At 41.9% G+C, this 21102-nt stretch overlaps 1 protein-coding gene across 1 annotated transcript in view; it reads right to left on the reverse strand.

Annotated features, from left to right (window-relative positions):
* Nucleotides 1-17251, reverse strand: part of LOC121287307 (hepatocyte nuclear factor 6-like) — a 102571-nt gene extending 85320 nt beyond the window's left edge. The window contains exon 1 of the mRNA XM_041205074.1: nt 16228-17251. Within this exon, the coding sequence (XP_041061008.1) occupies nt 16228-17251 (1024 nt within the window). The remainder of the gene's footprint in view (nt 1-16227) is intronic.
* Nucleotides 17252-21102: the final 3851 nt, after the last annotated feature.

The following is a 21102-nucleotide window of genomic DNA, read 5'->3' on the forward strand; positions in this document are numbered from 1 at the left end:
TCTTTGGATGGCGGGAAACAAGATGCCAACATCTGAAAAATTCAGGCCTCTGTCTATTCAATAATGTGAAGTCTCAGCTGTGGGTCCTTGCTTCTGACAGAGGCAGGCAGTTACTGGAAGGATTTTATGAAGCAAACTAAAAAGGAGACACTACTACAGTTCCTTCTGGTTTCTTGTGATTTGTATCCCCTCAGTCAGAAAGTGTCTTTCATTGGAGAATTCACAGCATACCATGAGACTGAACAAATTATCTTTGCTTTACAATATTCCACAGCATAACATGTATCATCAGCAAATTTAGCAATCATACCTTTGGCCCCTTCATCAAAATCATTTATATAAATTGTAGGAAGTTGAGGTCACAGCACTGACCCCTGTGGCACACCACTCGTAACAGGTTGCCAACCAGAAAATGACCCATTTACGTCTATTCTCCATTTCCTGTTAGCTAGCCAATCTTCTATCCATGCCCTACACCATGAACTTTTATTTCCACAATGACCTTTGATGTGACACCTTTTCAAATGCCTTCTGGAAATCTAAGTACAGCACATCTACATATTCCCCTTTATCCACATCACACATTAATTCTTCAAAGAAGTCCAATAAGTTGATTGAACATGATTTCCTTCTCACAAACCATGTTGACTCTGCCTGGTTACCTTGAATTTATCTAAGTGCTCTGTTATAATATAACATCTTTCATAATAGCTTCTAACATTTTCCCCATGACAGATGTTAAGCTAACTGGCCTATAGTTTCCTGCTTTCTGTCACCCACCTTTTTTGAATAAAGGAGTTACATTTGCCAATTTCTAATCTAATGGAGCCTTCTCCAAATCTGGGTAACTTTGGAAAATTAAAACTAAGGCATCAACTATCTTACAAGTCATTTTTTTTAAGACCTTAGGATGAAGTCCATCAGCACCTGAGGATTTGTCGGCCCGCAGCTCCAACAATTTGCTCAGTATCCCTTCCCTGGTGATTGTAATTTTCTTGATTTCCTCCTTTCCTTCAATTTCCTAATTTACGGCCATTTCTGGGATGTTACTTGTATCCTCTATAGTGAAGACCAATGCAAAATGTATGTTCATTCAATTTAATTCAATTGATTTTCTTGTGTCTCTTTGATTCTACTTTATAACTTTAGAGCAAAAAGTAACCAAACACTGAACTTATTCATTATAATGTTTCTTCTCTGCTTCAGAAGCTAAAAAGCAGACAATAAATCTTCAAAGGGTTAATGATTGAGGTAATTCTGAAACATCTCCCCAAAACAGCCACTTTAATTTAGCTACGCACAAGACCAGTGATGTATTTTCTTTCTGATCATTTTCTTTGTTGTATACTAAGACGTCAGTGTCAATTTGATTCATTGGTAAGTAATCTGCCTCTTAATCAGAAGACCATGGATCTAAGCCCCAGTGCTAGACCTGAGCAAACAATTTGGGTTGGTACATTAATGCTGCCTTTTAGATTGAAATGTTAAAACAAAGGTCCCTTTGCCTATTCAGCTCAATGTAAAAAGATCCCAAGGCACTATTTGAAGAAGAACAGAGAATTCTGGTGTTTTTGGCCAACATTCCTCCTTAAAACAATTCCGCCAACATAAATTAATTGATCACAATCTTATTTGTTATTTATCAGACCTTGCTGTATACAATTTGGCTGTTGTGGTTGTCTACAAAACAATAGATTTGGTTGTGCAAAATTCAGCTATTTGTTTCCAATGTTGCTTTTCCTATTGTGGCAATTCTATGTTTCTTTGAAAGAATTGGCTGTGATGCTTCCTTTGACTCCATGTCCCTGCTATTAATTTGTTTTTGTTCAAAAATACAGGATCAGTTAAAATCTGAGTGTGGTTCTTCCAAAACTCATCCTGCTTTGAACAAAAACAAAATTCAGTTGAACTTCACTAAAACTGGCTGTGTTGATCTTGAGGTACAGTGCATGTACTGGATGTAAACTATGAATGGATATTATGTACAAACTAATATGTGAACTTGTACAAAGTACCAAAACCTATCTCTCTGGCTGAAATGAGTTTAATAACAGTGCTGTACTATTTCATATGCTATGAGCTAGACCTTTCCCCCTGCACAGAAATAAATGATCTTGATGTCTAACTTTCATACTTCCATCAGATACCTCTTAGTTGCAATAAAGTCATGTGGTTTTATTTTTGCTCCATTCTTGTGGTTCAAACTCACTATTGTTTAATGAATTAGAAGTCCACTGACATTAGAATTCAGACTTTGCAACAAAATAAAAATCAACCCAAGAAGTTATTTTTTAAAATATTCTGGCGCAAGTGAACAACGTATTTGAATTGTTTCTGTTAGCAATATAACAACAATAACTTGCTCCTCAGCTTAAAGAAGCTCTCTGTATTACACATTACAAGCAGAGAGCTGGCAAGGTAAGATATAGTGAGGAACATTGACGACACAGTTCAAGGGCTCAGAGACTTTTGAGAACAAGGAGGGTGGAACAAGATGAAATAGTTGTGAGAGAATCCCAGGACCAGAGATTTAGTTACTGAAAGATCGTTCTCTGATGATGGAGTAGCGGGAGTACAGAACAAGGAGCTGTACAGAGAAGCTGGTGGGGAATGTTTATTCATGCAGTATGGATAAGGAAATGAGACTGTAGAGAGATTTGAAATTAAGGCCAAGAACACATTGATTTTTATAGGGAGGCAGCATTGGATATTGTCCATAGACGTGTGGAACAGAATAATTGTTTGAAAATGATGTTGCCAGAGAGTAGCATGTAAATTATGAATTGGATTGGACCAAGCATGAAACCATGGGTGCTCTGAGTATTATCTACATCCCAGTATATAGGAGAGGACAGTAGAATATGTAGGAGAGGTAACGCTAGAACACAGTGGAATTTCACATTGCTAAACAAAACCACCATGTTAAAGGTGCACTGTTGGTATTTTCACAATCTTTAAAAGTGACACTTTACATTATTAATGCAAAGAGCTGTGTTTTGGAATTTTCACTGAATCTATATCAATAACACTTGAAAAATAGAGGATAAATACAAGGAACAGCTAACTGAGCAATGAACTGCCTGTTAACATGGGACATGCATGCCAGATGAGGGTTATGAAGTTTCACCTTCATGAAGGGGCTGTTATTTTTCAGTACTACATACACAGGTACTTGGAAAATATTTAGACAGTTTCTATTATGCCTGCAATTAAATAAAATACATTTTAGGGTGAGGTGATGTTTATAACTTTGGACAACCTGAGGTGATGTGATGTTAGCAACATTGCTTGCAGGCAGAAAAAACCATAGACATGATATAACATGTTCCATTGGGACACAGTCAATTCACGCTGTCCTTGCACTCCTCATTAAGGCCTTCAACATATTCTGTCCAGTGCTCCCAAACTCCAAATCTTTCAGACTTCTGACAGATAAAAGAGTTCAGTTTCACTGGGAGATAAATTCTTTTCTCCGAAGCTCTAATGGATGGATAGGGTAAATGTCCTTTCTTATTCTCTATTACCATGTGGTTTGTTTACTTTTCGGATTACTAAAAATTTTCAATGCCCCCCCCCCCGCCCACCACCACCACCCCGACCACCCCCCTGCCCATCTACCTCGGATGATATTGGCTCCTTACAACAGTACTATTCCCATGTTGTCAGGAGTTCTCTGGCACCAAGTCAGAGTGACTTCTTTTTATTTGTTTTCAGGATGTGGGTGATGGCCAGATTTATTCCCTTGATGTCTTGATCAGATGATAGTTTGCCTTCTCCCTTAACCCCTGCAGTGCTTGTCCATATGTGGGAACCTACATGATGAGGCTTTTTGACTGCAGAGCTATCACATCCAAGCTTGATCCTGTGTTAGTATGACAGCTGCACACATGCATTTCCAGTGAGGGTGACTGAATCATGAGCCCTGACTATTGTTCCCAGGGATACTGAGACCAAGTGTAAAGTGTGTACTGCCCCTCATAAGATTTGCTGAGAACAGATCACACCATATGCTTCATAATTACTGATCATTATTGGGCTGGGCTGTTTAGTTACAAAAACTGTATTGGGATCCTGAAATTAATGCACTGTGGCCCAAAGTAATCTCTTTGATCTAGAATATGATCAATAAGATCAATGTAAGCTCTTCTCCATAATTCTGAAGGGATGAATCATTCAGTCTTCTTTTGAGAGAAGCAAGTAGCTATCATTATTACATTCCGCAGAGGGGAAAGCTCCCTCCTTGCTACAAGAGGCCTAGCTTGGAATAGCTTCCATCAACCTCTTACATTCTTATGAAGTAGCAAATGAAAGTCATAGGCAGAGGTGTTCCACAGTCCTGACCTCCTGTAGAGAAAGTCATTTGCCACCCTCTGCTGAGTGAAGCTATTAATGATTTATTATTGCCCTGAAGAAGAGTCATACAGACTTGAAATGCTAACTCTGTTTTTTCTTTCCATAGATGCTGCCAGACCCACTAGGTTTTTCTATCATTTTCTGTTTTTGTTTCAGATTTCCTGCATCTGCAGTAATTTGCTTTTATCATAATTATTTATTATTGTTCCTTCATGTCAAGAAACTTCCATTTGAGAAATCTTAGCTGGAAAATGTCGTCTTCCAAGCCCAACAAACAATTTGGCTAATATTATCCATGCTAACAACACCTAATGAATGAGAATGTATAATCTTAGTAATTTCAGGTAGAAAGAAAAGCTCTAGACAGAGGCTGGGAAGGTCTTGAGTTAAAAACCAGCCAACCATTCAAGAAGGATTCATCAAGCTGACACCCTCTTTCACCCTGCTCAACCCAAACTATAGCTGAAGAAGAATTAAAAGCCATGGAAAGGGAAAGGGGATTTGTGTGAGGAAGCTCGGCTGCAAATAACAGTGAGCAAGGACAAGAGTTAACCTTGACCAATTAAATTCAAAATAAAAGGTGCAATTGACAGAAAAGTGTTATTTTTTAAATGCAGTTGCTAATTGTATTGCAGTTGATATTATTTTGAAGCAGTTATTTTGCAGTCTTTGTGATTCTGCTGTCAAGGAATAGGGCTTTCAGCTACATTGACATGTCTGTTATAACAGGTGCTGGAGAAGCAGCTCTCACAGTAATAAAAACACAGCCAATTCTGAAAATAAAACCCCAGCAGCTCTGGCAGCATCTGTGGAGAAAGAAACAGAACGTTTCAAGATCGTATGACTCTTCTTCAGAGACTCTTCTTCATCAGTGAGTATTTTGACAAACTGCTATTTGACAATCTGCTTGTGCCCCTATTAATAATAGAATAAAATGAATGTCGTGGTTTGTTGGAATACTCTAATTTTGTTCGGCTCGGGTTAAAGCCAGCCAAGACAGAGTGATACAAGTCTTCTTGGTCGCCCTGTGATGAATGCTGAAGATCTAAAGTGAAAATGGGGCTGGTTAGACTCTGTGTAAGTTTCAGTGGAAGGGATCAAACTGCCTTGGAGTGTAATTGCACTAATTTGATGGTTTTGGTGGAGTGTCAGGCTGGTGCAGCAGGGGGCGCTGTCGTGACACTGAAGCGGAGATGCATTGCTGGAACACTGAAAGGGTCATGTTTACTACTGTGAAAGATGTACCAGGGAGCCTGACAATGCTTCTTAACATGGGCTTCAAGGGGTAAACATTCCACTCCACGGTACTGACATTCTTTACCTTAAACGAACACCCATTTTTTAAAAAAATCAATCAATAACGGGCCATCAACATTATTTGTGCTTCAGAATCGAATCCTGTTTCACTCCGCAACTTATGTGACTTTCTATGATTGTTTTACAACTAACGAGACACGGTTCTATCTAAATCCTACAATTTGAAACAAATTCTGGATTTCTTTTTACTAATTTGAGTAACATCTGATCTAGAAAAAAATATATATATTAAATTAAAACAACCGGAAATTGCCATTGACTGACGCCGAATTTCTATGTATCATTGGAAACGAAACAGATTAACAAAAGGAATGTATTAATTTATATTGTTATTAGATAGTTTTTGTGCTGATAATATCCGAATCATTAAAGTAGATCTAACAGAACCCACAGAGCCAGTAGCTATAATCAAAATAATTTCGGAGTGTTTTCACCAATTTAGGTAAAAACGTTAGATAGGTCGCTTTGATATAGCCTCTGCTGGAATTGCCCTTGATAGTGAGGCTAAAATTAACTTCCTATTTTTCTGAACGTGAAGGTGGAAATTCAATCCAGCTGAATTTCTGATGTTCCCTCGTAAGAATTTCACAACGCATTCGCTGGCTGCATCCACATTGCTTTCACCCCGATAAAAGATTTTTAAATAAGATTAATGAAACCTCAAACGCCTCTGCTAAGCTTTCGCATTTATTATGTTCTTTGGTTGAAACTCAAAAAACGAATTTTTTTTCTAAAATAGCTATTGATGAAATATGCGAACTTTAAGAATAAGCAAAGGTACTAAATAGAGATAGGGTAGTTATCAGGGGCGCCTGTTCGCGTTTAAAATGTTAATTATGCTTTTTCATACTTTGTGCCAGTTACTGGTCACTTAGAAATAGAGTGAGCCAGTTTTAAAATATCTATGAATTATATATAAAAATACATAGAGAATTATGTTGACATTTCAAGAAGGCAGCTCACCACCACCTTCTCAAGGGCAACTAGGGATGGGCAATAAATGCTGGGCCCAGCCAGCGAAGCCCACATTCTGTGAATGAATAAAAATTGTTTTAGTATAATCTTATTCTGGGGTGAATTTTGTACAAATTTCCTAAAGAGAGGTTAAACCACTTCTTTAATTAAACTGGGACCAGGCCGGTCTATCCATTCTTCAACTGGAAATGCTTTAAATCGTAGTTTTCATTGCCAAATGGATGTAATAAAACATTGCATTTTAATCCTCAAAACCACACGCTCCTCCATGACGACACTTACATACTTGGCGGTAAATTAAAGTTCTCACAACACCAAGCATTCCAAAGGAGGGTGAAGGATTCTCTCAGTCTGAACCGACAGAACCCAGGTTTAAGATGTTGCAGACTTTACCTGGGGTTTAAAGTGACCTGACTTCAGTGCAATGTCCGTTCGCTAGTGGGTGACAATTCGTCCACTTGTCCCAATTCGCGACTGCGGGACTGGCTTCAGGTTGAACTGGAAACCAAAGTTCAGCTGTGATATCTGCATCTTTTAGAATGTTCCACCACAGGCAAGTCTACAAACAGCAACACGCAGAAATGGCCTCCAGGTTTGGATTGTAATTACAAATCGATTTAAAACACGGTGTTCCTTTTTTTCTAACCACAGAAACTGGTCGCCACTTTCTGGAATTAATGCTCGAATATCAGATACCGCTTCACATCCTTATTAACACAGCCTGGTGAAATAATTAGGTGTCTAATCCGAAAGTTCAAAAGAGAATCGGTTATTTTTTTTTAACGAAAACTGCAGGGCCGTTTCGTTGCTCTGGAGGTGCTTACTCTTTTACGCCAGGAATGTTCTAACTATGAATTGATTATTTCTGCTCGCTCCTCGTGTGAGACGGTTTCGCTGCTAAACTGATTTCAGTCCTGCTTTTCTTAGAAGGCATTTGGAGGTTAGGACAGAGACATGCCTCTCACTCGTGACAATCACATGCTTTGGAAAATTTTAAAAATCGACGCAAATGAAGCGGACAGGAAAGTCAAGGCACGTACAAAGCGCGCGGGCGCGGGGGAGACAATTCCTTTCGATGAGACATTGGCTCAAGCGCTAATTGATTTCCAGTGTATTTAGATCAGAACAGATAGGCGTTTCCCAATGCAGACAATGTGATGAAGGCTGGTGTCCCGTTTAAACAGCTAAACTCTGTTTCTATAAGTGAGTCTTGGAGCTGATGTCAAAAAAAAAGTGCAGATTGCACCGCTCACCGGCCGGATCGGCGAGATTTGTATGAAATTCTGGATGTAAACAGGGCAATGTAGAACTCTTAGATAAAAGCAAAAAACAAAAAAAACTGCGGATGCTGGAAATCCAAAACAAAAACAAAAATAGCTGGAAAAACTCAGCAGGTCTGGCAACATCTGCGGAGAGGGATACAGTTAACGTTTCGAGTCTGTATGACCCTTTTGTGTCCCTCTCCGCAGATGCTGCCAGACCTGCTGAGTTTTTCCAGCTATTTTTGTTTTTGTTTTGTTAAACACACTGCTCGGGCTGTACGCTACAACGCCACAAGCCATTTACTTTTCAGAACTCTTGTTTTGTTACGGGTGACACATTTAAGACACATGCGCTATTTTAGCATGTAGAAACACAAGCATCCGATAGTGTTTTGGTTCAGTTTGCCCTGCATTATGCGGAGCAGTAACTAATAATTAATGATGTTTAACTCCAGCACCTCTGAGTATGTCACAACATCACCGGCTATGTGTGAGTCTGTTTGGGATGTACAGTATTCTGTGTAAAGGGTGGGATGGCGGGTTACGCTTGGAATGGTTTTCTTAGACGGGATTCCAATCCCGGTTAGGAATGCTGTTTAACTGAACTCTTGTTTTTCTTAATCTTAATCTTAATCTTAACCTCTCCCCGTTGCTGGGGTATCTCACTGTCTTTGGGTGGTCGGTAATGACGAATCACATTTGAGACCCGATAACGCTTTAGCTTGCAAGGTTGGATAGGCACAACTTGCAAAGTAAGTGAGCTACCATTTTCGGCATCTTTACAGGAGGGTAACCTCTGCAGAGGAGCGCAAGGAACACCAGTCTTCCGCAATGTCCATTCCGATTCATCTTACTCCTATTTCCACGGAATACTGACTGGCCAGTCGCGATTCTGGTTGCCGGACAATGGTCATCTTGAGAGAAAATTACTCTCCTCAGTGTTCAAATCACATGGTTTTGTGTCTAAAAAGTTATGAACGTTGTTCACGCGGTTTTTACTTCTCTGCAGCAAGAAAAACAATTTTGTAATTCAGATTTTTTAAAAAAATTACTAGAGCCTCCGTAACCAAAACAAAAAAGGGGGTAGCGGGTGTTTCCGAATTTTACCTGCGAGTATCATCGGGCCTGAAATGTCAATGCGTTTCCACAGCACCAGCCGTCACCAATCGGGGCTGTAGTGTTTACATCGAACCCTTGCTTTGGGATTTTGGCGGGGTCGGTCACACCTCGCAGCCCCGGTGACTGTCGAGTTCCTAGTCCCAGTCCTTCCCCCTTTACCCTCCTCTCACACCCACCCTCACGGACATTGCCCCGTTTCACAGAGTTTTTTTTTAAAAAGGGTTTTCAGTTCACCTTGCGGCTGTAACGAAGGAAATTATGAGATTCTCCCGGATCGGATTTTAACACATTGGCCCGGGCTTTTCTGTTCGGGCTCACAGAATGAGGCAAAGTGCCGATGTTTAATCATTTTATTGCTGTTTAATTTAAGCCGCAGTGCCCTCTGCCTGCTTTGTGCCTGTAGCTTGCGAGAACGACCATTTAAAAAAAGTGTCCACTTGAATCTAGTTTCTTTCACCTTCAGATTTATGATGCCAGTTATCGATAGTACCGCGATTGTTTGACGATATTCTATTATTATTGTTGAACGACAATTTTAAACACTTGGAAGTAGCTGTTAGGATTGGTTCCTAACGGTTACCAGCACCCAGTTTAGGCTGATATTACACAAATATCATTATCTTTCTAAAATATACTTTAAATACAATACCTGAATTCCTATTTCAATTTTAGAAACAGCATTAAATGCTCATTGCGAACTCCCCACCCCCCAATATTGGTAAATGTGTGAAAGAAATACACAGTCGGACACCTAATTGTGGCCAGTCTATTTACGCAGTGGAAGTTGTTAAATCGTACATCTTACTCTGTAAATTATTAATTCTTTGAGTATTACAGCGACGGCATTATAATCTAACCATCTCCCGCAACAATCTAATCGCGCACTAATGTCCCCAGCCAGCATGGTTTTACAAATTATTAACACGATTTATTAATTCAAGCGGCCTCTCGGCGCGAAACTGCTCTTTGTGTCTCGGCCTTTCCAATTTATTGCAAACCCCAACCACGAATGCCTGTGGTGGCGAGGAGATTCGAACGGGTGGCCACCACATTCAAACAGTGCGTGCGTGAAAAAAAAAGATAGCTGGAACCAGACTGTATTTTGTGCCCTTGTGTGTTCTCTCTCTCTCTCTCTCTCTCCTGCCAATGTCCAGGCGGGACTGCGGCCGACAGACTTCCCATCTGAAATGGTAATTTTATGCATTCCTCGTTGTTACTATTTAACTTTCGTTCCAGACCAGCCCCGACTTCCACCAGACAGACCACTCCGAATCCAGCAACTGGAAGCGAGATAAAAAAAAAGAAAGGTCTTTCAAAAGCGACCTTTGGAACACATTCCAAAGCTCCCTCAGCAGCTGTTTTGATAAGAGCCGGGCAAACCCCATTCATTAATTGAGAACTTGCATATGGTTCCCTTTCACTTAAGCTTCACTTAAAACACACACACACACACACACACAGTCACATCCATCAGCCCTCCCACCTGGGCCTTTTCAGACCGAACTCCTTTGTTAAAGTTCGACCAGAACACGGCGCGTGTCGGTGTAATTGGATATTTCTAGCTAGTTATGAATTGTATTATTCCAATGGAAGGGTCATCAGAAATCCGGCTAACTGATAGACAAATAATCCCGCGAAATACAGGCAGCGTTTTAAAATCCAATTATTTCATCCGGCTCCCAACATTGAGGCTAGAAAATGATTCACAATGTATGGGAGATCGATATGCAAATTGGGCGTTACTTGGATACATGCATATATCTATCCCTATATATATATATATATATAAAGTTGAAAAGGTCAGATCTGCCTCTTTATTGAAGTGGTATTTTGTTGTTGGCTCTCGCTTTCCGACATTCATCCCTCTCACTATTACCTCAATTCACACCAGGTTTTTGGAACGGTTTTAGCTCTCTACATAATCCTCAATTTGCTAACACATCGCAACAAATGGTTGATAGGTTGTCAAAAATAGTTATTGATCTAGTCTCTTTTTTAACTACTGCAGAAACTTCAATCGTAGGCGAGTAATCGAATAGCCAAATGGCCTCTATTTTTTGTGAGGTGGTGGGTGTTGGGGGGGGAGGGGGAAGGGGTGTGTAGGGGAGGGGGTGGTGGGTTGTGGGGGGAAGGGGGTGTGTGGGAGAGGGCGTGTGGGGGGGGGAAGGGGGAGTGGGTGTGTGGGGGGAGGGATGGGTGTTGGGGGAGGGGGTGATGAGTAGTGGGTGTTGGGGTGGGTGTTGGGGAGGGGGTGGGTGTTGGGGGAGGGGTGGTGGGTGTTGGGGGTGGGTATTGGGGAGGTGGGTGCGGGGGGAAGGGTGTTGGGGTGGGTGGTGGGGGAGGTGTGGGTGTTGGGGAGGGGGCGATGGGGGTGGGTGTTGGGGGAGAGGGTGTTGGGGGTGGGTGTTGGGAGGGTGGGTGGTGGGTGGTGGGGGGGGGGGGGGGGGACGACGAGGTGTTAGGGGGAGGGGATGGGGTTGATTTTTCCAAACGTCGTTGTGGTAACCGTTACTCAGCCGGGATGCTTTGGCCCTTTACAAAACCATCGTTTCGCATGTTCTATTCCGTGAAGCGTTTTCTGGGGGTATGGTGCAGTCTATAGGTCTTTCTCAGTTTGGCTAAAGTTGTGATTGGCCGCGTCACTTCACCGCCAGCCCTGTTTCTACATGACCAGGAATCAAGATCTCTGGAAGATCGCAAATGGAGATCTGGTCAGGAAAGTTGAGGAACTGCAGCCACCAGGGTTGATTTGGTTAATTAGAACAATAGAGATGTGTGGGAGAGTAGAATTGACTGCAATGGGCATCGCTCGGTCTTGTGGAAAGCTCAGCCGAGTTGATTTGGGATTAGAGGCTTTTGATCACATTTGCGAGCAGTGTGTGTCTCCCAGTAGCAAAGGCAGAGCTGCTGTGTGATCAATATTGACTCAGTTCGAACTGCACAAAACCAGCTCTGGTTATCTTCTTTTCTCTCTCTCTCTCACCCCCTTCTGCCTCCCTCTCTCCCCTACTGCAGCAATCCTATCATTAAACACATGAAATTTAGCACCCCTCCCCCAAACCCCGAAAAACAGGGCATTTTTAACGCTGCAAGACCTTCTTCGACGGCAACTCTATTGGATGGTGCTAATCGATAATAATATCACGTTTACAGATACCCCATCATTCCTGTGTCGAACATGTATGAACTGCATGTGTAATTTATTTGGTTTGTGCGTATCTGCTAAATAATAGATGCACCTTTTACATGGAGGATTTGCAGACTTGCAAATGTTAGAGATATTATTTAAGTGTGCATTTCATTTAAGAGAAAATATCTAGGAAAGATTCGGCAGTAAGAAATATGAATAAATAAGATCTGTAATATGTGTTCCCGTATACATAGGACTACACATCGTGCAAACATCTGTACATTTAGAACGGCTTGATAGGGATATTAATGTCGTGTAGTTGTATCTTCACCAACATCAATCATGACGAGAGAAAAATTATTGTACTATATTTAAACAAGTGTTAAAGGAAGGCTCCAAACAATGCAGATACTGCTGCAGACACGGATATCTGTCCATTTCGTTTCTAAATGATATACCCGCCGCTCCTACAAGCAGTATCGTTCCAGACGCGAATATCGCGTTGGAATCCTTCAAATAATTGACTGTTAATCTCCAGTCCACAGACAGGGCGCAAGAAAGTGAAGTGGAAAGGGTTAGATCCGTATGCAAACGCCATTTCAGCGTCCAGCAGTATGTTTATTGATCGTGTATTTACCGACTCACAGCCACATCAGGATGGAGGGTTCAATTAAATAGCAGTGTTGGCCTTGCTTTGTGATGTGTCCTGCTAGCGAGACCTGTACAAACTGGAGGGACGGGTCAGCAAATCTGAAAATGTGCCCCAACTTCATAGTATCTCATGCAGCACATTTAAATGAAGCTCTTTTGAGCGCATCTTTAGTAATGTCAGAGCGTTCCACCAACACTGAGTATTAGAGCGCCATTTGGAGGGCTGACCCAACACCACCATTTTAAACCCCTCTGTCATGTGTTACCTATTGGAATGGATGAGTGGCTAAATCTATTGCTAATGGTGATAACGTATTTGCATAGACGTAGTCTTAGCCAAATATGTAGCAGAGCTGCTGCTTAAAGTACAACCATTCGCAGATCCACTCAAATCAACTACAATGAAACTCTCCCGGTAAGCCTCTGTGAATCTAGAACATTGCATTCATTTTGCATGGTGACTTAAACACGAAGAAGAATGGACTTTGGGAGAGACACTGATGGCCTGAGCAATGATGGCATCTGCAATCTTTATAATTGATGAGGGATGTTTAAATATACAATCGACAAGCGCTATTATTTATCACTGAGCACCTCAAATTAGAGTCGATGTCATAGGAAAATATCTGGTCCTTTTAAACCGGTGTTTTGAGATATAACTCCAATTCCTACAGCGACGATTTCTCCCGCATCGTCTTCCTTTCCTTTACAATCCTAATGAAATCCTGTTGCTAATCGCATCGAACACCCAAGGTGTCCCAATCATTGCTGTTAAACATGCAAGTGGCTATTACGTCTATAATATCTGAATCTACCCCGATACGTTCACTTGTGATTTGCTTTTCTGTAGCCTCAACATATAGAACAATATCCGGCCGCGTAGCGCCGTTTCAAAATATTTGAACAACCCTAAAAATCGATTTCTTTGACTGTGATGAATTCCGAATTGTAATTCGAAGCTATTGATTTTGTGGTTTCAAACGCGAACAATTCTGTCTCCCTTATTCCTAGTAAAGAATCTTGGCTCGTTCTCCTTTTCATATTCATATCTTGATCTCAATACTATACATTGTGCCGGGATTCCCAAACCCCTTTGTGATCATATGGAACAAAAATTCCAAAATAGGAAATCAACAATTATTCTAGTACAGGTAATAAGTTCAAACATACTTGTAAGTTCCAATATACTTGCATCTGACCAGATGGTTTGTGCAGAAATTGTGATAACAAAGAATCTTCCAGCTAGAATATCCATAAAAAAAAATACACTGCATCATCGTCCAGAAAATTAATGTACCCTGGCAGCTATGCATGCCGTATATTTTAAAATAGTGGTTAAGCTAGATTGTGGCACAGAGGGCTTATAGATCTCAAAACGTTGTACACGATTGCCAAATTATATCAGCTCTGTACTTAGACAATAACCACTCGAAATTGAAAAGCTGTCTTTAATGTTACAATTTTCAAAATATAGCTTTTCAGTTGCTAGACTTTGTTCAAAAACTTAATTTAAAGCGTTTGCATTTCATTTCTGTATGTATTACTCAATCCAGTAGCATTTGCCTCTATTGTGCTAATTTGTCCCAACTCTCCCATATTACATTTTGGAACAGAAATAAAACACAAACGCTCGATTGAGTTTAACAACAGAGACACTTAAAAAGCCAATTCAGGATAGTTTAAATCTTTATTTATCAGAGTCTTGTAAAACCAATGCAATCTGCATTACATTAACTGCTTTTCAATAGCGCATTGACTGTAACTAAAAGATGCCTCGATTCGCACCTAATTAAGGGGCAGGTAAATTGTGGGACACGTGGTACCACATGGATTATACACCTGAGGACACTTCTCTACCGAAGATGGCCGTGCTTCTGTTTAAGAAGGAGAAGAGGCAGCTGATTATGTCGGAGAGGGTCCATGGTGGGTGCACTGGTACATTGTCACAATGACCACGCTAGGTGGCCCACAACTCATTTAAAATGACTATTAAAACATGCACGCCATTCAGTTACAGAAATGAATAGTATATAGTACAAATAGTATAGAATAGAAATGAAGTATTCCATATAAATTATACGGAGCAATTGTCCATCAGTGATATTAATTCAATTCAAATTTCTCATGCTATTTTCTATCCAGTGATCAAGATAAAATATTACCACTATTTCTAGAAAGAAAACACAGCTGGGGTAATGGACAAATCCCTTCCTTTCATTATGAATAGCCTAATCTGCTGGAAACAAATTTGCTATTTACTCATCAATACAAATCACCTAGTGGGCAGACGAAGTGTCTCGATATAGGGTATATGAAAGAGAATAGAGATTATATAGGGTATTTGAAAGAGAATAGAGATTATATAGGGTATATGAAAGAGAATAGAGATTATATAGGGTATATGAAAGAGAATAGAGATTATTTAGGGTATATGAACGAGAATAGATTATATAGGGTATATGAAAGAGAATAGAGATTATATAGGGTATATGAAAGAGAATAGAGATTAAAAACAAATTGTGTTTTTTGTACGACAGCAGCAATGTTTAGACCAGGTAGCAGGACACCTACCCTTATTAGGTAAATCTATTTCTGTACCAAATAATTATTGCCGTATTTACATAAGATAAACATGGGGGAGGGCAGGAGAAAAGGACAATAATGGGAAAACCCTGGGGATCCTGTCGGAAAATAAGGAGTGTGAGAGGAATAGAGAACACTGTGAATGTCTGTGTGCGCGTTTTCAGTGCACACACACTCATGCAGACACACACTGTCACACAGACACACGCTGTTGCACAGACACACACTCACACAGACACATTGTCAAACAGACACACGCTCACACAGACACACTGCCACACAGGCACACACTCACACAGACACATTGTCAAACAGGCACACACACACAGACATACAACGTCACACAGACACAAACTATCACACAGAAACACACACACTTACACAGACACACTCTCACACAGACACACACAAACACACAAGCACGCACTCAAACAAGCACACTCTCAGACACACACGCACACACTGTCATACATACATACACAGGCGCACAAAAACACACTCTAACACACACACACACACACACACGGGTACACACACAAACAAAGACACACACGCAATGTCAAATAGACAAAAGTCAATGTCAATGAAATACAAAGCGATAAATAAAATCAGGGAAAATATTACTCTACAAAGGTTGTGGAACATGGAATAATTACCTTCGTTTTATATGAAGTGAAGTCACTCAACATTCTACACAAAGTTTTCAATATCTGTTGAGTTTTCGTGTCTTAAGTTCGCATTATGTGTGTATATATATATAAGGATGTAAATATTTGCATATTAAAAATGCCGGCATATAAAAAAATTAACAGAAGCTCTATGTACTATCCGTCCTACCTGCAAGCCTTAGGGCAGACATTCTTTGGAATTCAGGTTCCTGAAGCCATTTCCACATCCGCCTGAAGGTCTCTCGGCCGGATTTGAGCTTACTCCAGGGTTTGGGGTTCCTCAGCAGGTCTGAGAGGGTCCCCTGCGACCTGCACAGGATTCGCTGTGCAAAAATGGCCTGGGGGATGCTGTAGCGTTTCAGCTCGGCGGTGATCCTCTGGGCCACCTCCTTGGTGTTGATCTCCTCCACTTGGTTGGAGCCGCTGCCTTGAGACCCGGACACTGACGCCTGGCGATCGCGCTCAGAGGAGAGCATGGAGCCGTTAGTTTGTCCGTGGTGGTGGCTGTGATGATGCATCCCGTTGAGATGGGCCATCATCCCGGCTGCTGGAGCCGCCAGCCCCCTTGCCAGGTGCTCGTCGCCTCTGGAGAGCATCGCAGAGTGCGAGTCGAAGCCATTTGGAGACAGCATCTTCTCGTTGGCCATGTGTCCACCGTAAGGAGTCAGGGGCTGCTGAGAGTTGTGCAAAGTACCGAGTCCATTGGAGAGAGGGGACAGCGGCTGGCCCATTGTTGCCATGTCCTTGTGGTAAGGACTGTAGAGGTTGCCCATGGAGGGCAAGCCCCTCTCGTCCCTCATGAGGGTGAAGCTGCCACTGACATTGCCCGGCAATCTCTGGTGCGGATGGTGGTGGTGATGGTGGTGGTGGTGAGGGTGGTGGAATTTTTCAGACACCGTCGAGATGGGCGGCAGGTGCTGGAGGGGGGTCAGCGTGGTGTAAGTGCTGCTGAGGCTCATCCCAGGTGGACTTTCACAGGACATGCTCATGGCGGGGTGCAGGGGGCCGGACAGGCTGTGATCCGGACGGTAATCGCCTCCTTCCAGGATGGAAGCCATACTCGACACCATGGCAGGCCGGCCGTGCGAGGTGAGATTACGGTGAGAAGGCTGGCGATTGTGGGAACTGTTCATCAGGTCGCTCGATTGGCTCACTCCGTGGATATTCCCAATATTCTCCATTGTAAGCTCCATGGTGGCTGTACTGGTCAGGCATCAATACCTAGTCATCCGTTCGATCGAGCATCTTGCAGTCTCTGTCTCTCGAATTCAGTGCTACGGGGTTGGCTCGGATCGCCTCTCTGACTGATGTGCTGGTCCTAGGGCTGATGTTTAACGGCTGCAGACTGGGGAGAGACAGAGGGAGCCAGAGTGGCAGTGCGCAATCTCACATCCAACCTTGACGTCAGCAGTCCCACATCTCATTACTGAATTTCCGGAGCTTTTTTTCCTCTCTCTCTCTCTCTCTCCTACCAATGCATTTCCTTATAAAGCTGCAAGTTTCAGATCAAACAAAGCATGATATCAATTCTCTAAGTCCACACTGTAGGTTCAGAACCCTCTGATCTGATAACCGATTGCAACAACTCGCTTTAATATACAATTGCTGTTTGGCGATTCGCCTTCTGTTCCACTTCTAATCTAACCCAAACTCAGAGCTCTTGATTCTTAAGCAAATGACTTTGGAATGAGTTGTATAACTGACAAGGCTATCATTGCGGGAAGAAACGGGTCAACTCTAACATTTACTGCAGGAGTTTGACTTCCGAGAACAAATATCGCTGAAATTTAAATGTTGGAACTGAAGGGTATTATTATCTGATGTACAGTCCACTAAAACGTTGAGGGAATTTAAGCATCTTGGGCAGAAGTGCACACTTGTAGTCACTGGACAATTAGAATCTACACTGTAAATATCCTTAAGATGACAATAAATCACTAGACCAGGCGTTTCAGGCTCAAGATTGTGATAGTTGAGGTTTTTCGATGTGGAGCATATTCAGTATTTTCAACGATTCTTTCCTTTCAATAAGATGCATTACAATATTTTGAAGTTTTCTACCTGTTTTAAATTCAGAGCAACATCTTTTAATATGTAGGTCTTAAGGGGGCACATTTTTCAGGCCTGGTTGCCACACTCGACTAGTGTAACGTATTTTACAAATTGCCTTACTTTTGGGGAGAAGTGTCCATCACTTGAGTGTGTACCGTTTCCTCAAATCTTCGGTTTATTGAGGCATGTGGCAGTTCATAATCACTGCTCTTCACCTCGATTGTTAATGCAGTGTTTGTCAACACTTGGGGGTCATTTTATAGAAACCTCCCACTGTCCTAATCAATAGTTCTCAGATGGACCATTCACAGCTGCAACAGAAGCGCAGATACAACGCAAACCCTAAAGTACCATCGAATGATAGATGCACTAACATCCATCGAAAATCCAAGATGTGAGCAACATTTTAGCGCCAATGTTGAGAGATGACGTACTGATTAGAATCGGCCGGGAGATCTTCAGTTCCAACCTACGATGCTAATCAAACAAGTTACACGGACATAAGCGCTACGCTTGATAATTTAACTTATATTTGAACTTGAGAGGAAGTATTTAACCTGCAAACACCGCGCTTGATTTGGAATCGGGTTTGAGGGTGTTAAGGGGCTGTGTTCATTTATGTATAGATGTGCTTCTTGCTGTTCATTAGAAAACAATCCACAACAGTGCTTCCTCTATTAAAACCTCGTAATTTGGGCGGGATAGTTTATGATATCTGCTGCCTTTCAGTGTTATTTGTAAACACCAAATGAGTTGATTAAAATCTGGTGGATGTGTGAAGGACAAATTCTGACCTGTGGTTTGGGATCGGGGAGGAGGGAGGGAGGGAGGGAGGGCGTGGTGGAGGGGAGGGGAGGGGGGGGGGTGCTGGGAGTGGGGAGGCCTTTGGGGAGTCAGAGCAGTAACCAGTAGTAACAGCATGAAAGTGTTGCATTAAGGGACTTGCAGAGGATTTGCAACATAAAGAAGTACAAAAATCCAGCTGAGAACGCTTTGATCTTGAATATACTCAGGTCGAAGGTTTAGAAAACGCTGCACAACTTGAACTGCTATTTACTGAGCATTACGGCAAGTAAATGCAAAGGCCATGCATTTTTACAGCTAGAATGCGCCGCTTGGCGATGTGTCACAATATGCAGGAGCCTAGAATAACGGAGCACTTGGGTGTGGGATTTTCTAAATAACCTGTATGCACCTCCTTCAATTCACCAGGTTCCCTTTGGGCCTCCACATTCGCCACCGCCCCCCGCCACCCCCACCCCCTACCCCCCACCCCCACCGTGATTCATTCAGCCCCCGCCCCTCCAAAGAAGAAAGTTTATAGAAAGTCTGATATTTATACATTTTGCGTAATTTGTGTTTGAAAGATCAGCGGTGAACGGGCTACTTGGAAATTTAACCAATTCAAAATGCAGCCTCGACCCTCTGCATCTCCGGTGTAAGTACTGGGAGCTTTAAAATTGAGAGGGATGCGGGGAGTCCGAACTTTGACTTGCAGCTCGTCTCCCTCCACCTGTACCTGTGTGTTTCTCCCTCAGACCCCTAAGTTTCTCAATCTGGAGCCTCTTTGGTTCAATTGGTTCATTCACAATTTGTTAATTTCTCTTAAATCAATATGGAACACAATACAAATATTACGAGACTTTCAGGCAACTCGAACGTTTATTTCATTTTTTACTGTTTCATTCTTTACATTTCATTACTTACTATAATTTTCAACAGTACAAGTTGTTACATTTTATTGCAATACATTTTGCTCAATTAATTGCATGTCCACGGTAATACTGATTCCATGGGAAGACTATTCTCTGCTAATTGAATGGGGACCAGTGAACTCGTGTGATACTCGCTTACATCACCTGATTCTTCGGGAGAGCCTGTTTCTTTCCTCGGCCCTTGTTTTATAATTAACAAAATATAATTTAGCAAGCTGAGTGCGCTCTTCATCCACGCAGGGATCTGCAACACCTCATTGCTCCGCCCAAATCGATAAAATATCATTAGCCAAAGCGCAGCCAAATGTGCTGAAAATCAGAACAGGAGGGATAAAAAAAATTGGTCATTTTCCATTATTAGTGAGTTTTAAAAACAAGGGAATTAAATGGGGTAGCGCAACTTCTAACATTCACTTCACACTAGGTGTCATTAAATGACATGGTGGGATTGCATTAAGATGGTAATGCCAGTGAAAGGCCCTTGTTAGGCCCCTTTGGAAACACTGGATCCCTATTCCAGCCTTTAGTTCAAAAAGCTCGCCATCCGTCAGTTAATTAATTAAAACTGTAATCATTAATATCGCTGATGCCCCTCTTTGCGGAGCAACTGGAAGAACTTAAAAAGAAAACGAACATTTTAAAACCGTTTCTTAATGCGGTGGGTTCTGGTCTGATTCCGAATCATTTTGGAAATAAATTCAACGCACCGAATGTAACCATTGATTCCTGTGAAGAAAACCATCCCAAAACATCAGCGTTAATAACATTCATTTAGCAGTGCAGGGGCTATAACTGTTCATTCACATTTGCACGCAATAAGACTCCATATTTCTCCCTGTTTAAGTGATCGCAAGCTGACCAAGGGCCCTGATAGAAACAGTTTGGGTGTGTGTGTGTATGTGTGTGTGTGTGTGTTTTTTTCTCTCCTAACCATCTGGCAGCTGCTATAGCCCGGCTAGGTATTGATCGCTTCTCTCTGCCTGTTCGCCCTGGCTCGGGTTAATTCTTATTCGCCTCTTCACCCGATCCAGCAAATTCATCTCGGAATTATCTGTTGGGGGGAAAGAATAAACGGTCCTGCTTCATTATTTCTTACCAAATGCACAAGAACTTTTTCCCCCGGTAAGTACACAGGTGTTTCCACGGGGCTGTCGGGGGGGTGGGTGGGGGGGCAGGGGAGAGGTGTTGGTGGGGTGCAGTCCGTGTAACTTTCATTTGCGTTGTTAAGCTTTCCCGTTGTGCTGTGTCTAATGCAGGGAGATCAGGGCCATTCTGTA

Source organism: Carcharodon carcharias, chromosome 14 (assembly GCF_017639515.1).
Source record: "Carcharodon carcharias isolate sCarCar2 chromosome 14, sCarCar2.pri, whole genome shotgun sequence".
In the NCBI taxonomy this organism is placed as follows: domain Eukaryota; kingdom Metazoa; phylum Chordata; class Chondrichthyes; order Lamniformes; family Lamnidae; genus Carcharodon; species Carcharodon carcharias.